We start from the raw sequence: 16,277 nt of genomic DNA, 5'->3' as shown, positions 1-16,277 counted from the left end.
CGTCACGTACTTAATGGTGTCTTCCGTAATTCGCGCTGCCTCGAATTATCTCTCCAGAAGGGCAAACCATGCCGCCGTGTTCGTGGGTAGCAGTGGAGACATGCTGATCACCTGGCTGGATATGGTTCCCTGTGTATTACTTTCCATCGTCGCGGTGCACTCAAAATCGGTGGTTAAAAACGATAGCACTATCACGGTCACCTCTTTCACTAAATATCACGTTAAATCACGTCGGGGTCACCAGGTTGAGGTGGTATGGTGATGGGTGCGTAAGGAACTACTCTTGGTGTTTTTAACGAACAATAGTTTAATTAGAACTAATCAACAATCAGAGTTAACAATTAACAACTAACAATTACACTTAACAGACAATAGGTAACAACTAACAAATAACGATAGACACCGAGAGATCATTCGACGCGCTGCTATGCAAATAGTACCGAGGAGTTACACATTTAATGGCGCAAGACAGACTGACTCTGCTTTTGTTTCGGATCGCGCAGATTCTTCCCTTCGTAGCCCATCGATATCCCCCACTAGCGTGCATTCATTAGATGTGCCGCCAGTGCTGGCACGTGTATGCTGTTCCGAGAATTCGGCGGAAAGAGTGTGAAGATACCGATGGTACATTGGGCACGTCGGTGTTGCGCTTTGGGGGCGTCGCGCTTTGCATCCGGAGCCGTTGAAAAGTTCCGTGGCCCGTGCCGCCACAGATCTATAAATTTTAATATATTATACAAAATTATTCAATTAGTTTTCATTATTAGAGCAGCAATCAGTACATGTTAACAACAAAATTATGTACCATATCGTCGTTCACTGCTATGGGTATTTGGGGTCTTACAAAAAAGAGAGGTGACAACGAAGCAATCATAACTACAAAAGAAGTTCTAATAGCAAAAACCCATGCATTATACGAGCAAGAACAATACCAGGAAATACATGACCTTCTAATAAATTATAAAGTAATGACATTATGTATATCACTTATAAATGTAGATAATAAAATTGAATATTTTTATAGGATAGCGGTGATATTGAAATTATATGGCGTTTGTGTAGAGCAATGTATAAAGTGTCTAAAATTGTGAGTGAAGTGGATGGAAAGAAATTAATTTTCGAAGCTTATGATTTAATACTTGAAGCACTTGAGATAAAAGAGGATAATTGGGCTGCACACAAATGAGCATCGATTCTCCTTAATTCTAAGACTCTTTATGAAGGAGTAAAAGCACAAATAAAAGAGTCATATAATATTAAGAAACATATGCTGGTATATTTCATGATAATATATTAATATATATATATATATATATATATGTCGGAGATGAAAGAACACCGGAGCCTTTGGAATTTTGGATAATCCCGCAACATTGTAACCTAGAGTCTACTATAGCTGTAATTGAACAATTGTAGTTATTCAACCCGATTGTAATTATTCGAGAATTGTGATAATGAGCTTGGGCTCGAGGCGACAGTCAGTCGCCGAACGTAGCCGCGGTCACGGGATGAACGCTTTGCCTAACAAAGGTATGAAGTAATTCTATAGCTCTCCTTAAAAGAAATATTTGTGGCGACACGCGACAGTAAACATTCCTGCGGTTTCTGTCCCGTGGCTCGCCACGTGCAGACCCTATTCTTCGAGTAAGATGATTGCCAGATGTCGATGCGTCTCCGCAGTACATGTTCGGCTAGCCCGAGGGCCCGTTATAAATCTTAAGGTTTAGTTAACTAAAGTCCTTCAAACAGACAAACAGTCTTTGTCCCAACTACGGGAAGATAGGGGAGACATATTTTTCAACGAGCGGCGTCTCCCACTAACAACTTTCCCTCGAGGGCGGCTAGCATCCTTTTCTAACCACCGATATGGAGATTGACCAATTAGCAGCAACGTCAATTTCCCTTACTTTCTGAACGAAGGCTTTTCTCGACGAATCCGATGATCTCGTATCCTTAGACACCCGTTATAGTTTTCCTGTGTGGCATCATCGGGACGGAAAAGGCATTCTCGCTCGCGATCTCATCGATCAAAGAGTAACGCTTTCGCGATCAGTGATCATTCTCAGACTTGGACTTTGTGAGTACGTTCTGTTGTCATCCCGTTGGCCGCGGATTCGTTATTTAGCCCGAGAGCATCGTCACTGGTGTCGCGAGTGCCGAACCGCCGTGATCAATTCTTAAGACTGTAATAATTCTATCATTGTAATAAACTACGCCTGTGTGTACCATATCAATGGCTAATCCTCGAGAAGATTCATTTGACGCCCACAACCCCATTTCCAGTGATGATCCGACATATATATATATATATATATATACTTATAAATATTTCATTCCCTGACACAATGTCAAGCAATTGTATCGAATATGTTTAATGTCGCAGAGAGCAATGGAACTAAATCCAAAAGAACCAACACTTATGTACGTGCTTGGTACTTGGTGCTATCAAGTTTCTGATTTAACATGGAATCAAAGAAAAATTGCATCTGTAATATTTGGAGAACCGCCATCTTCATCATTCGAGGAAGCTCTAAAATATTTTGAAACTGCAGAGGAAATTGATCCCAATTTCTATAGTCAAAATTTATTAATGTTGGGAAAAACCTACTTAAAATTAAATTAAAAAGAGCTAGCTACGAAATATTTAAAAATGGCCCTTGATTATCCTGCAAAGAACGAAGATGATCGAGATGCTAAACAGGAAGCGCAGAAGTTGTTAAAGAAATTTTAACAAACTGGACTATTACATGATAAATTGGAATTGAAGGGATAGAAGGGATAAAGAAAAATTTAGAATCTATCTTTTAAGTAGAAGTATAAAGTTTATTTACTATAATGTACAATACAACTTATGTGTGATGAGCCTGTTATACACAACATCTATTTACAGTTCCCAAGTAAAGTAAGTAGTAGTTTCCATATAAAGTAGTTCCCAAGTCTAATTAGTTTAGCGATCAGGAGAGTATTCTTCTTCTTCTTCTTCTTGTTCATCTTCATTCGTATTCCTGGGAAACCTCTGAATTGCTTCTGCTTGCAAGCTGGAGAGCAACTGGAAATATGGACGTGTTCGAGGGTTGCCTGGTCTTCGCCCCGTCCTTCCCGTCAGATGGTATAAAAGGTAGCGATGCAGGCCAAATTCCGAGATGAATTGACCACATGGGCAAATAAAGCTCACCATAACGTAATTCTGTGGTAAATTGTCACGAGATTGTCTTCTGATGTGCAAGCTATTGTAACCAAGCGGGCACTCTCCCATCGTTTTGTTACAAGGCACGATCTGGAAAAATAAAATTAAGATAGGTAAATGAAAAATAAATAAATAATAAATAAGGAAATAAAATAAATAATTTCAAACAAATTGTTTGAAAAATCAGTGGAAGAAACGATTTGAAGGAAATAAAATACTTACTGCTCCAAGTGTGGTGAAGATGTATAAGGACGCTTTCAATCGCGAAGCGCTTCCAAACGTGAAGAACTTTCGAACTCGAAGTACTTCCAAATGCGAAGAAGAATCTGGAAAAATAAAATTAAGATATATAAATAAAAAATAAATAAATAATAAATAAGGAAATAAAATAAATAATTTCAAACAAATTGTTTGAAAAATCAGTGGAAGAAACGATTTGAAGGAAATAAAATACTTACTGCTCCAAGTGTGGTGAAGATGTATAAGGACGCTTTCAATCGCGAAGCGCTTCCAAACACCAAGAACTTTCGAACGTCGAGAATTTTCAAACGTCAAGAACTTCGAAGCGTCAAGAACTTTCAAACGTTCTGTTCGATAGTCGAATTGGGAATGTGATCTCCGAGCTAGTTGTCGGGCTTATATAGACGCCATTTCGCTTCATGTTTGCCACCATTGCCTGGGTTAAGACTCTTAAGGGGACCTTATTAACAGGCTGGTAAAGCCTAAGCAGTTGTTCATTTGTTTGGTGTATGAAACACGGTTTAAAGGACAGACGTATTGTGCAGCAGGTATGCGAAACCTTCTTAATTACGGAAAGTCCGAGAATGCTTCTGAGAATATACAATGACAACAGAGTTGGGGGAAAGTGCGATTCTTATTTATTTTTGCCCCTTTAATGAGGGTCATAACACCGGTCCGCACCTTTGTTAGACGGATCGCCCGTCCCGTTGACCGTGGCTACGTTGGGCGGCAGGCTGTCGCCCCGAGCCAAAGTTCACCGTCATGAATCCCGAACAGTTACCATCTGCTTGGATAACTGCGATTGTTTCATTACGGCTATAGTAGACTCTAGATTACAATGTTAGGAGGTTCGGAGGGGCCCCGGCGTCCTTTCGTCTCCGACATATTGAAACATTGAACGATACATCTACCATCGCCTTATTATTTCTTATGCATTAATTACACAATCGTCGTATTAAGTATATAGTAAGTACAGCAGAGAAATATTTGATCGCTATAGTTGTCGGTCGCTTGAGCTATTCCGATGATTATATTGTAAATATCGTTGGCTTTGAATATATTTTATCATCAAGGGACAGCTTCTTATTGTTGGTATTTGGCGGAGGGTTACGATGACGAGTGGTAAACTCCTTCTAGGTAGGTTCAGGGAGAGGACAAGAGGTAGCTATATAATTCAAAAGCATTAATAGTTCCCGTTTTCTTTCTGCTTGAAAGAATGATTTATTGTCATTAGCCGATTTTGCGAAAATTTGTTGAAAAATTTGCGGCTAATTTTCCCTTCAAAGTGTTCTAAAAAAGTGAAAAATTGAAATTTCGAAAAACCCTCCCAGCGTTACCTGGGGAAAACTGTTACCTAACGAATGAACTTTGAGTTTTTGATTTCAGATGATGCAGCACCAAGTTATGAGCAATTCTACTTTTTTCCGAGACACGTCCGAATAATTACTGCCATTGCCGTATTTTTTAATATTTCTCCGTGAAAATTTTATACAATATTCTTCGAATGTCATACTTTAATGTACTATTGGTTTTAATAAAGAGTATCTACAACCAATCTACCTAAAAAGTTTTGATAAATTCCCATATATCGCGTTATTTCTGTTCGTACTATACCAGGATGGACGGCATTCACTGTAACACCAGTTCCTATATGACATAAAAAATAATGCTTTATCGATTGTATTATTTATTCAAAAATAAATTTTATTTTCTGTTAAAATGACAAAACCTTTCAATTTATTTGCCAATTCCTTTGTAAATAAAATATTAGCTAATTTGCTCTGTGCATATGCTTCGCCAGGCTCATAGGTTTTCTCATTATTCAAATCGTCGAATTTAATTTTGCCACGCTTGTGTGCACTACTTGAAACATTTACAATCCTTGATGGTGCAGAATCTTTTAAAGTGTCTAACAATAAATTTGTTAGTAATAAGTGTCCTATATGATTCACACCAAATTGCAATTCAATTCCTTCTTGGGTATACATCTTAGGACATCTTATTACTCCTGCATTATTTATAAGAATGTGAAGCTTTCTTTTCTTGTGTTCTACAATGGAAACAGATAATACAAATTATGCTATAGATCTATTGATTTAGATATAATAAGTTCAGGAAGAATTTCTTCCCAATTTAGTATTCAAAAATAGATGAACACTTTATACATATAACAAAGCTATGTTATTTCATTTCATTTCATACTCTAACATAGGATATGGTATATATCTTTCTTAAATTGCTCTGCAAAATCCCTAATACTTTTTTGAGATGCTAGATCACATGGTCTACAATAAACATATTTATTGCTACTTTCTACTACTATGTCACGGCGTGTCTAAAAAAATGATCATTAATTTTATAAGGTTTTGAAACAGCCGCAAACATTTTTCTAAATAAATAAAACTGCACCAATAATTAACGGCAATTTTTTAGAAATAATCAATAGCATTAATTATCAATAATTTAGTAAAACATTGTACGATTTGTTTTTTCCTTCAAGTAATATACAATGTAAACGGCATAACTGAATTTGTAACAATTCAATCATGAAACAAATATACAATAGATTTTGATAATATTGATTAAAATGCAATAGTCCATTTCTATATATTATAATTTTTCTTAGTTTATTGTCATTGTTAATTTATATTATTTTAATCATAATTAATCATAATTCATCATAATTAATTCGGATTCTGTTTCGAATACATGTCAAGTCATGGATATGGATGATTCAAAATAAAGAGCGAAATTTAATACTCAGAAACGTGTAATGTATTTATCGCAAATATAAAATTCTATACTTTATATTTTATATAATTGATCGTATTTGATCGTATCAGACAGTAACAGAAAATAGATGAAGACACACACACACGCGCGCACACAACATCTTTACGATAAATCGAATTGAAAATATCGAGTTTTCAGTATCGAATCTGTCAATGCTGTTAATGTTTGCGTACTTTATTCGATTCTCATCTGACGTGGAATTTTCTAATTTTGCTGTCAGAATTACATCTGTCATAATTAATCAAATCTGAACACGTTGTATATTGTACAAATTTTTTATTTTTTTTTCTGTAAATACTATAATTTAATATGTCGTTACGGAGAGCGTTATTCGTTATCAGAGATATAAAAGTATTACAAAGAACGCTTATTCATAGAAGATTTCAATTCACACATTTCAAAGGTTTGGAATTATATCTAAGCACGATTTTATTTTTTATTACTTTTCTATTATTGCATAAGATTTTTAAACTTCGTTGCAACCAGAGAAATTTTCTAATTTTAGTCGATATTAGCTTTAACTTGATAATCTGACCGCTTGCAAATTGTAAGTGCAATGTTAATATTAATGATCTGAGGTGGTATGGTGATAGGTGCGTAAGGAACTACTCTTGGTGTTTTTAACGAACAATAGTTTAATTAGAACTAATCAACAATCAGAGTTAACAATTAACAACTAACAATTACACTTAACAGCCAATAGGTAACAACTAACAAATAACGATAGACACCGAGAGATCATTCGACGCGTTGCTATGCAAATAGTACCGAGGAGTTACACATTTAATGGCGCAAGACAGACTGACTCTGCTTTTGTTTCGGATAGCGCAGATTCTTCCCTTCGTAGCCCATCGATATCCCCCATTTGCGTGCATTCATTAGATGTGCCGCCAGTGCTGGCACGTGTATGCTCTTCCGAGAATTCGGCGGAAAGAGTGTGAAGATATCGATGGTACATTGGGCACGTCGGTGTTGCGCTTTGGCGGCGTCGCGCTTTGCATCCGGAGCCGTTGAAAAGTTCCGTGGCCCGTGCCGCCACAGTACCCACTTACCAGTGATAACGCTATATAAATGAAAAATGTATAAATGTTACAGGCAAGGGTGCACGTTCGCCGGCTCCTAACGCCTATCCGAGACCCGCCTGAAGCCAATCAGGAAATCGAACTCTCCTGCCCGCGCGTGTGGTGTGATGAACTCTTGAGTCCCCTTCGCTTTGTTCGTTTCGGGCACCGGGCGGTATTGTTACATTGCGCTTTTCCGTGCTATGGTGTTCAATATTATCGTTAAATAGAAATGCGGGTTTCAATCGGTCTATGGACACTATTACGTTTTTATTATTTACTTTAATAGTGAAGGTCTTTTTTCCTCGCTCTATAACCTGATACGGCCCGTCGTAGGGTGGTTGTAAGGGGTCTCCGATGGCGTCGCGACGTAGAAATACATAAGGCGATGTTTCGAGGTCGCGGAACACGAAGGTTCTCTTTTCGCCGTGTCGCGTAATTGGATGAGGCCTGATTTTTCCTATTCGGTCTTTTAGGCGACTTGCGAATTCCGAATTGGCCTGTTGTTTAGTCGGTATAAAAATTCTGCCGGCAATCGTATGCCGGTGCCATAAACCATTTCGGCTGCCGTCGCGTTTAGGTCCTCTTTAATAGCAGTTCGTATGCCTAATAGATCTATCGGCAAGATATCCACCCAGTTGCTCGTATCGTGGCATTTGATTGCTGCTTTTAGTTGTCGGTGCAGGCGCTCTACCATCCCGTTGGACGCGGGGTGATAGGCTGTCGTGCGCAAATGTCTGATGCCGAGCAACCGGCATAGTTCGTTAAATAGGTTCGACTCGAACTGGCGTCCTTGATCGGTCGTTATTTTTAAAGGCACTCCGAAACGAGATATCCACGTGGAAAGGAGAGCCGAAGCGACGGTTGCCGCCTCCATGTCGGCGATGGGAATGGCTTCGGGCCAACGCGAAAAACGGTCGATACACGTTAGACAATAGCGGTAGCCTTTTGAATATGGCATCGCGATAATGTCTATGTGTAAGTGTTCGAAACGGCCCGCTAACTCTCCGAATGTTCCGACGGGTGAGGATACGTGCCTGGTGACTTTACATTGTTGACACGGAATACATTGTCGTGTCCAATTTCGGGAGTGCTTGTTTATGGGCGGCCAGACGAAACGCGTCGTCACCAGGTTTTGAGTGGCACGTATCCCTGGTTGGGAAAGTCCATGGAGCGAATTAAATACGTCGCGCCGCAAGGATTTCGTTACGTACGGTCGTACAAAGTCACCCGATACGTCGCAATATATTTCTACGTCGTGATCGGGGAAACGTATTTTCTTTAACCGTAGCGCGGATGTACCGGAGTTGACGATGTTGCTTAGTTCTTTGTCGGCTTCTTGCGCGGCGGCGAGAGCTCGATGGTCCACAGACTTTCCTATCGCTTCGATGCGTGACAGAGCGTCGGCAACATTATTGTCTAACCCCTTGATATATCTTATGTCGGTAGTGAATTGTCCGATGTAATCTAGTTGCCGGAATTGTCGCGGCGAACACTTATCGGGATCTTGGTTGAACGCATATGTAAGGGGTTTATGATCGGTGTAAATTATAAAATTTCTCCCTTCAATGGCGTGTCGAAATCGCTTTACCGCAGTGTACATAGCGAGTAATTCGCGGTCGTACGCGCTGTACTTTCGCTGCGCGGAGTTCAACGGTTTGGTAAGGAAACCTAACGGCTGCCAAGAGTCGTTGACGCGTTGCTGGAGGACCGCTCCTATTTCATAGTCGGATGCGTCTACCGCGAGGCTAACAGGTGCGCCAGGTATCGGATGCGCTAACATCGTGGCGTTAGCGAGGGCGCGTTTCGACTCGCGGAAGCTGGCTTCGGATTGCTCTGTCCATTTGATGGGCGCGTTGCCCTTTTTTCCTCCTTTTAATGGGTCGTTTAGGGGTTGAAAAATTTTTGCGGCCCCCGGTATGAAACGTCGGTAGAAATTAATCATACCGAGGTACCTGCGTAGTGATTTAACGGCCCCGGGGAGCGGTACTTCTACAATAGCGTCAACGCGTTCGGCTAGCGGCTTTATCCCGTCGGCGTTTACGGTGTGTCCCAAGAATGTGATTTCGTTCACACCGAATTCGCACTTTACTGGGTTGATGACTACGCCATACTCGTTTAAGCGTTCAAACAAAATCCGAAGGTGTTCGCGATGTTGTTCTTCGGTTTCGGATGCGATTAAGAAATCGTCTATGTAAGCGAACACGAAGTCCAGACCACGGGTAATTTCGTCAACGAATCTTTGACACGTTTGCGCGGCGTTTCGAAGCCCAAACATCATGTTGGTTGCTTCGAAAAGTCCGAAAGGTGTCGTGATCGCGGTTTTCTTAACGTCTTCTGGCGCGATCGGGATTTGGTGGTAAGCGCGGACAAGGTCGATTTTTAAGTAGACACGCTTACCGTACAGATGTTGCGCGGAATCTTCGATATGTGGTGGGGAGTACCTGTCGGGTATGGTGCGAGCGTTCAACGCACGATAGTCGCCGCATGGTCGTAGACTTCCGTCCTTCTTTGGGACGACATGCAGGGGTGATGCCCATGGACTCTTCGATGGCCGCATCACTCCTTGCTCGATCATTGTTGCGAAATCCGCCTTGACTTGCTTGAGACGATCCGGTGCGAGACGTCGAGGTTTACTGTAGACGGGTGGCCCGGGTGTGGTTTCAATATGGTGTACCACACTGTGTCGGATTTTCTCTCGTCCGAAGGCCGGTGGACGAGTTAGATCCGGAAACTCCGCCAATAGTCGATGGTAGACCGATTCGCCGATTACGGTTTTGATGGATATTTCTTCCGTCGTGGCAGCGTATCCCCTTGTTGATAATTGGGTTGTCGTGTCGAGGAGTTGTTTGTTTCGCGGGTCCACGAGCAACCCATAATGGCTTAAAAAATCTACGCCTATGATAGGCGTTTGAACGTCAGCAATTACGAAGTTCCACTCGAAGGCTCGTCTTAGGGCCAGGTTAAGGCCAATCGTAGTGGTACCATACGTTGCGATGCGCGTCCCCAGTTGGCCGCGAATAGTTCGTACGCGTTTTTCTTGACGTGCCTATGGATTTTACTGCGGGGGTATACGCTGATGTCGGCGCCGGTGTCTACAAGGAAAGAGATCTTCGTTCCCTTGTCCGTAACGAAGATGCGGCGGGAACTCAGGCCGTCGTCTTCTGCCGCGTCTACGGACGTCTGGTCTCGTTTCCCGACTTCCACGTGCATGGGAAACGACAGCTCCTCGCGCGTTCTCCGAACTTTGCATGATAGAAACACAGACCGTCTTGCCGTGGCCGATCTCGCGAGCGCGAACGTCGGTGGTATCGCGAACGCGAGCGTGATCGTGATCGTGATCGTGGTCGACGATGATTAATCATGCTCAACGCGTTCATCTGTGCCTGCAACTGTGATATTTGCTCGCTCAACACGTTGATTGCGGCGGCCATTGGTTCGTATACTCCAGCGTTTTGCGCTGGTGGGTCCATTACTGCCGTTACCCCGGCGGTGCGCTGAAAATCCTCCGTGAATTCTTCAGCGATCAGGTCCGCCTGCCGCAATAACCTTTCTGGGTCCGAATCGTCGACTGCCGCGAGGACACGCCTGATGCGGGCGGGTAATCGGTTCCTCCACAGCGTGAGGGTAAAATCATCGGGCGTGGCGGGGCTGGAGAGTTTTTTTAAGTGTTGGTAAAACTGGGATGGCTTTCTATCTCCCATCTCCTCGCTTTCCACCAACTTCTTTATCCGAGTCGCGTCCGTATCGGATAATTTGCGAATGAGCGCATGTTTTCATTTCTCGTAGCGTCCGATGTCCGGAGGGTTCGTCATTAGGTCTTCGACGTCCTGGAGCTGTTGATCGTTGAGACATTTTGCCAGCGTCACGTACTTAATGGTGTCTTCCGTAATTCGCGCTGCCTCGAATTATCTCTCCAGAAGGGCAAACCATGCCGCCGTGTTCGTGGGTAGCAGTGGAGACATGCTGATCACCTGGCTGGCTATGGTTCCCTGTGTATTACTTTCCATCGTCGCGGTGCACTCAAAATCGGTGGTTAAAAACGATAGCACTATCACGGTCACCTCTTTCACTAAATATCACGTTAAATCACGCCGGGGTCACCAGTTTGAGGTGGTATGGTGATGGGTGCGTAAGGAACTACTCTTGGTGTTTTTAACGAACAATAGTTTAATTAGAACTAATCAACAATCAGAGTTAACAATTAACAACTAACAATTACACTTAGCAGACAATAGGTAACAACTAACAAATAACGATAGACACCGAGAGATCATTCGACGCGTTGCTATGCAAATAGTACCGAGGAGTTACACATTTAATGGCGCAAGACAGACTGACTCTGCTTTTGTTTCGGATCGCGCAGATTCTTCCCTTCGTAGCCCATCGATATCCCCCACTAGCGTGCATTCATTAGATGTGCCGCCAGTGCTGGCACGTGTATGCTCTTCCGAGAATTCGGCGGAAAGAGTGTGAAGATACCGATGGTACATTGGGCACGTCGGTGTTGCGCTGTGGCGGCGTCGCGCTTTGCATCCGGAGCCGTTGAAAAGTTCCGTGGCCCGTGCCGCCACAGATCTATAAATTTTAATATATTATACAAAATTATTCAATTAGTTTTCATTATTAGAGCAGCAGTCAGTACATGTTAACAACAAAATTATGTACCATATCGTCGTTCACTGCTATGGGTATTTGGGGTCTTACGAAAAAGAGAGGTGACAACGAAGCAATCATAACTACAAAAGAAGTTCTAATAGCAAAAGCCGATGCATTATACGAGCAAGAACAATACCAGGAAATACATGACCTTCTAATAAATTATAAAGTAATGACATTATGTATATCGCTTATAAATGTAGATAATAAAATTGAATATTTTTATAGGATAGCGGTGATATTGAAATTATATGGCGTTTGTGTAGAGCAATGTATAAATTGTCTAAAATTGTGAGTGAAGTGGATGGAAAGAAATTAATTTTCGGAGCTTATGATCTAATACTTGAAGCACTTGAGATAAAAGGGGATAATTGGGCTGCACACAAATGAGCATCGATTCTCCTTAATTCTAAGACTCTTTATGAAGGAGTAAAAGCACAAATAAAAGAGTCATATAATATTAAGAAACATATGCTGGTATATTTCATGATAATATATTAATATATATATATATATATATATATATATATATATGTCGGAGATGAAAGAACACCGGAGCCTTTGGAATTTTGGATAATCCCGCAACATTGTAACCTAGAGTCTACTATAGCTGTAATTGAACAATTGTAGTTATTCAACCCGATTGTAATTATTCGAGAATTGTGATAATGAGCTTGGGCTCGAGGCGACAGTCAGTCGCCGAACGTAGCCGCGGTCACGGGATGAACGCTTTGCCTAACAAAGGTATGGAGTAATTCTATAGCTCTCCTTAAAAGAAATATTTGTGGCGACACGCAACAGTAAACATTCCAACGGTTTCTGTCCCGTGGCTCGCCACGTGCAGACCCTATTCTTCGAGTAAGATGATTGCCAGATGTCGATGCGTCTCCGCAGTACATGTTCGGCTAGCCCGCGGGCCCGTTATAAATCTTAAGGTTTAGTTAACTAAAGTCCTTCAAACGGACAAACGGTCTTTGTCCCAACTACGGGAAGATAGGGGAGACATATTTTTCAACGAGCGGCGTCTCCCACTAACAACTTTCCCTCGAGGGCGGCTAGCATCCTTTTCTAACCACCGATATGGAGATTGACCAATTAGCAGCAACGTCACTTTCCCTTACTTTCTGAACGAAGGCTTTTCTCGACGAATCCGATGATCTCGTATCCTTAGACACACCCCGTTATAGTTTTCCTGTGTGGCATCATCGGGACGGGAAAGGCATTCTCGCTCGCGATCTCATCGATCAAAGAGTAACGCTTTCGCGATCAGTGATCATTCTCAGACTTGGACTTTGTGAGTACGTTCTGTTGTCATCCCGTTGGCCGCGGATTCGTTATTTAGCCCGAGAGCATCGTCACTGGTGTCGCGAGTGCCGAACCGCCGTGATCAATTCTTAAGACTGTAATAATTCTATCATTGTAATAAACTACGCCTGTGTGTACCATATCAATGGCTAATCCTCGAGAAGATTCATTTGACGCCCACAACCCCATTTCCAGTGATGATCCGACATATATATATATATACTTATAAATATTTCATTCCCTGACACAATGTCAAGCAATTGTATCGAATATGTTTAATGTCGCAGAGAGCAATGGAACTAAATCCAAAAGAACCAACACTTATGTACGTGCTTGGTACTTGGTGCTATCAAGTTTCTGATTTAACATGGTATCAAAGAAAAATTGCATCTGTAATATTTGGAGAACCGCCATCTTCATCATTCGAGGAAGCTCTAAAATATTTTGAAACTGCAGAGGAAATTGATCCCAATTTCTATAGTCAAAATTTATTAATGTTGGGAAAAACCTATTTAAAATTAAATTAAAAAGAGCTAGCTACGAAATATTTAAAAATGGCCCTTGATTATCCTGCAAAGAACGAAGATGATCGAGATGCTAAACAGGAAGCGCAGAAGTTGTTAAAGAAATTTTAACAAACTGGACAGAAGTTATAACCTATTATATGATAAATTGGAATTGAAGGGATAGAAGGGATAAAGAAAAATTTAGAATCTATCTTTTAAGTAGAAGTATAAAGTTTATTTACTATAATGTACAATACAACTTATGTGTGATGAGCCTGTTATACACAACATCTATTTACAGTTCCCAAGTAAAGTAAGTAGTAGTTTCCATATAAAGTAGTTCCCAAGTCTAATTAGTTTAGCGATCAGGAGAGTATTCTTCTTCTTCTTCTTCTTGTTCATCTTCATTCGTATTCCTGGGAAACCTCTGAATTGCTTCTGCTTGCAAGCTGGAGAGCAACTGGAAATATGGACGTGTTCGAGGGTTGCCTGGTCTTCGCCCCGTCCTTCCCGTCAGATGGTATAAAAGGTAGCGATGCAGACCAAATTCCGAGATGAATTCACCACATGGGCAAATAAAGCTCACCATAACGTAATTCGGTGGTAAACTGTCTGGAGATTGTGTTCTGATGTGCAAGCTATTGTAACCAAGCGGGCACTCTCCCATCGTTTTGTTACAAGGCACGATCTGGAAAAATAAAATTAAGATAGGTAAATGAAAAATAAATAAATAATAAATAAGGAAATAAAATAAATAATTTCAAACAAATTGTTTGAAAAATCAGTGGAAGAAACGATTTGAAGGAAATAAAATACTTACTGCTCCAAGTGTGGTGAAGATGTATAAGGACGCTTTCAATCGCGAAGCGCTTCCAAACGTGAAGAACTTTCGAACTCGAAGTACTTCCAAATGCGAAGAAGAATCTGGAAAAATAAAATTAAGATAGATAAATAAAAAATAAATAAATAATAAATAAGGAAATAAAATAAATAATTTCAAACAAATTGTTTGAAAAATCAGTGGAAGAAACGATTTGAAGGAAATAAAATACTTACTGCTCCAAGTGTGGTGAAGATGTATAAGGACGCTTTCAATCGCGAAGCGCTTCCAAACACCAAGAACTTTCGAACGTCGAGAATTTTCAAACGTCAAGAACTTCGAAGCGTCAAGAACTTTCAAACGTTCTGTTCGATAGTCGAATTGGGAATGTGATCTCCGAGCTAGTTGTCGGGCTTATATAGACGCCATTTCGCTTCATGTTTGCCACCATTGCCTGGGTTAAGTCTCTTAAGGGGGCCCCCTTATTAACAGGCTGGTAAAGCCTAAGCAGTTGTTCATTTGTTTGGTGTATGAAACACGGTTTAAAGGACAGACGTATTGTGCAGCAGGTATGCGAAACCTTCTTAATTACGAAAAGTCCGAGAATGCTTCTGAGAATATACAATGACAACAGAGTTGGGGGAAAGTGCGATTCTTATTTATTTTTGCCCCTTTAATGAGGGTCATAACACCGGTCCGCACCTTTGTTAGACGGATCGCCCGTCCCGTTGACCGTGGCTACGTTGGGCGGCAGGCTGTCGCCCCGAGCCAAAGTTCACCGTCATGAATCCCGAACAGTTACCATCTGCTTGGATAACTGCGATTGTTTCATTACGGCTATAGTAGACTCTAGATTACAATGTTAGGAGGTTCGGAGGGGCCCCGGCGTCCTTTCGTCTCCGACATATTGAAACATTGAACGATACATCTACCATCGCCTTATTATTTCTTATGCATTAATTACACAATCGTCGTATTAAGTATATAGTAAGTACAGCAGAGAAATATTTGATCGATATAGTTGTCGGTCGCTTGAGCTATTCCGATGATTATATTGTAAATATCGTTGGCTTTGAATATATTTTATCATCAAGGGACAGCTTCTTATTGTTGGTATTTGGCGGAGGGTTACGATGACGAGTGGTAAACTCCTTCTAGGTAGGTTCAGGGAGAGGACAAGAGGTAGCTATATAATTCAAAAGCATTAATAGTTCCCGTTTTCCTTCTGCTTGAAAGAATGATTTATTGTCATTAGCCGATTTTGCGAAAATTTGTTGAAAAATTTGCGGCTAATTTTCCCTTCAAAGTGTTCCAAAAAAGTGAAAAATTGAAATTTCGAAAAACCCTCCCAGCGTTACCTGGGGAAAACTGTTACCTAACGAATGAACTTTGAGTTTTTGATTTCAGATGATGCAGCACCAAGTTATGAGCAATTCTACTTTTTTCCGAGACACGTCCGAATAATTACTGCCATTGCCGTATTTTTTAATATTTCTCCGTGAAAATTTTATACAATATTCTTCGAATGTCATACTTTAATGTACTATTGGTTTTAATAAAGAGTATCTACAGCCAATCTACCTAAAAAGTTTTGATAAATTCCCATATATCGCGTTATTTCTGTTCGTACTATACCAGGATGGACGGCATTCACTGTAACACCAGTTCCTATATGACATAAAAAATAATGCTTTATCGATTGTATT

At 41.0% G+C, this 16,277-nt stretch overlaps 1 protein-coding gene and 2 pseudogenes across 1 annotated transcript; 2 read left to right on the top strand and 1 right to left on the bottom strand.

The window, feature by feature from the left end:
* Nucleotides 1-704: 704 nt before the first annotated feature.
* LOC117241045 lies at nt 705-2,741 on the top strand (annotated as a pseudogene).
* A 2,217-nt stretch (nt 2,742-4,958) lies between these two features.
* LOC117241043 (retinol dehydrogenase 13-like) lies at nt 4,959-6,455 on the bottom strand. Its single transcript, XM_033507027.1, has 4 exons — nt 6,447-6,455; nt 5,687-5,762; nt 5,157-5,477; nt 4,959-5,074 (listed from the first exon to the last, which is right to left on the bottom strand). Exons 1-4 carry the CDS (start codon nt 6,453-6,455, stop codon nt 4,959-4,961), a joined length of 522 nt encoding a protein of 173 aa, XP_033362918.1.
* On the top strand, nt 6,396-14,016 carry LOC117241044 (annotated as a pseudogene).
* Nucleotides 14,017-16,277: the final 2,261 nt, after the last annotated feature.

Source organism: Bombus vosnesenskii, unplaced genomic scaffold (genome assembly GCF_011952255.1).
Source record: "Bombus vosnesenskii isolate JDL3184/JDL3185 unplaced genomic scaffold, Bvos_JDL3184-5_v1.1 scf7180000015202, whole genome shotgun sequence".
Lineage (NCBI taxonomy): Eukaryota > Metazoa > Arthropoda > Insecta > Hymenoptera > Apidae > Bombus > Bombus vosnesenskii.
Note: the sequence above shows the minus strand (reverse complement) of the source record. Positions and strands in the feature narration are given on the sequence as shown.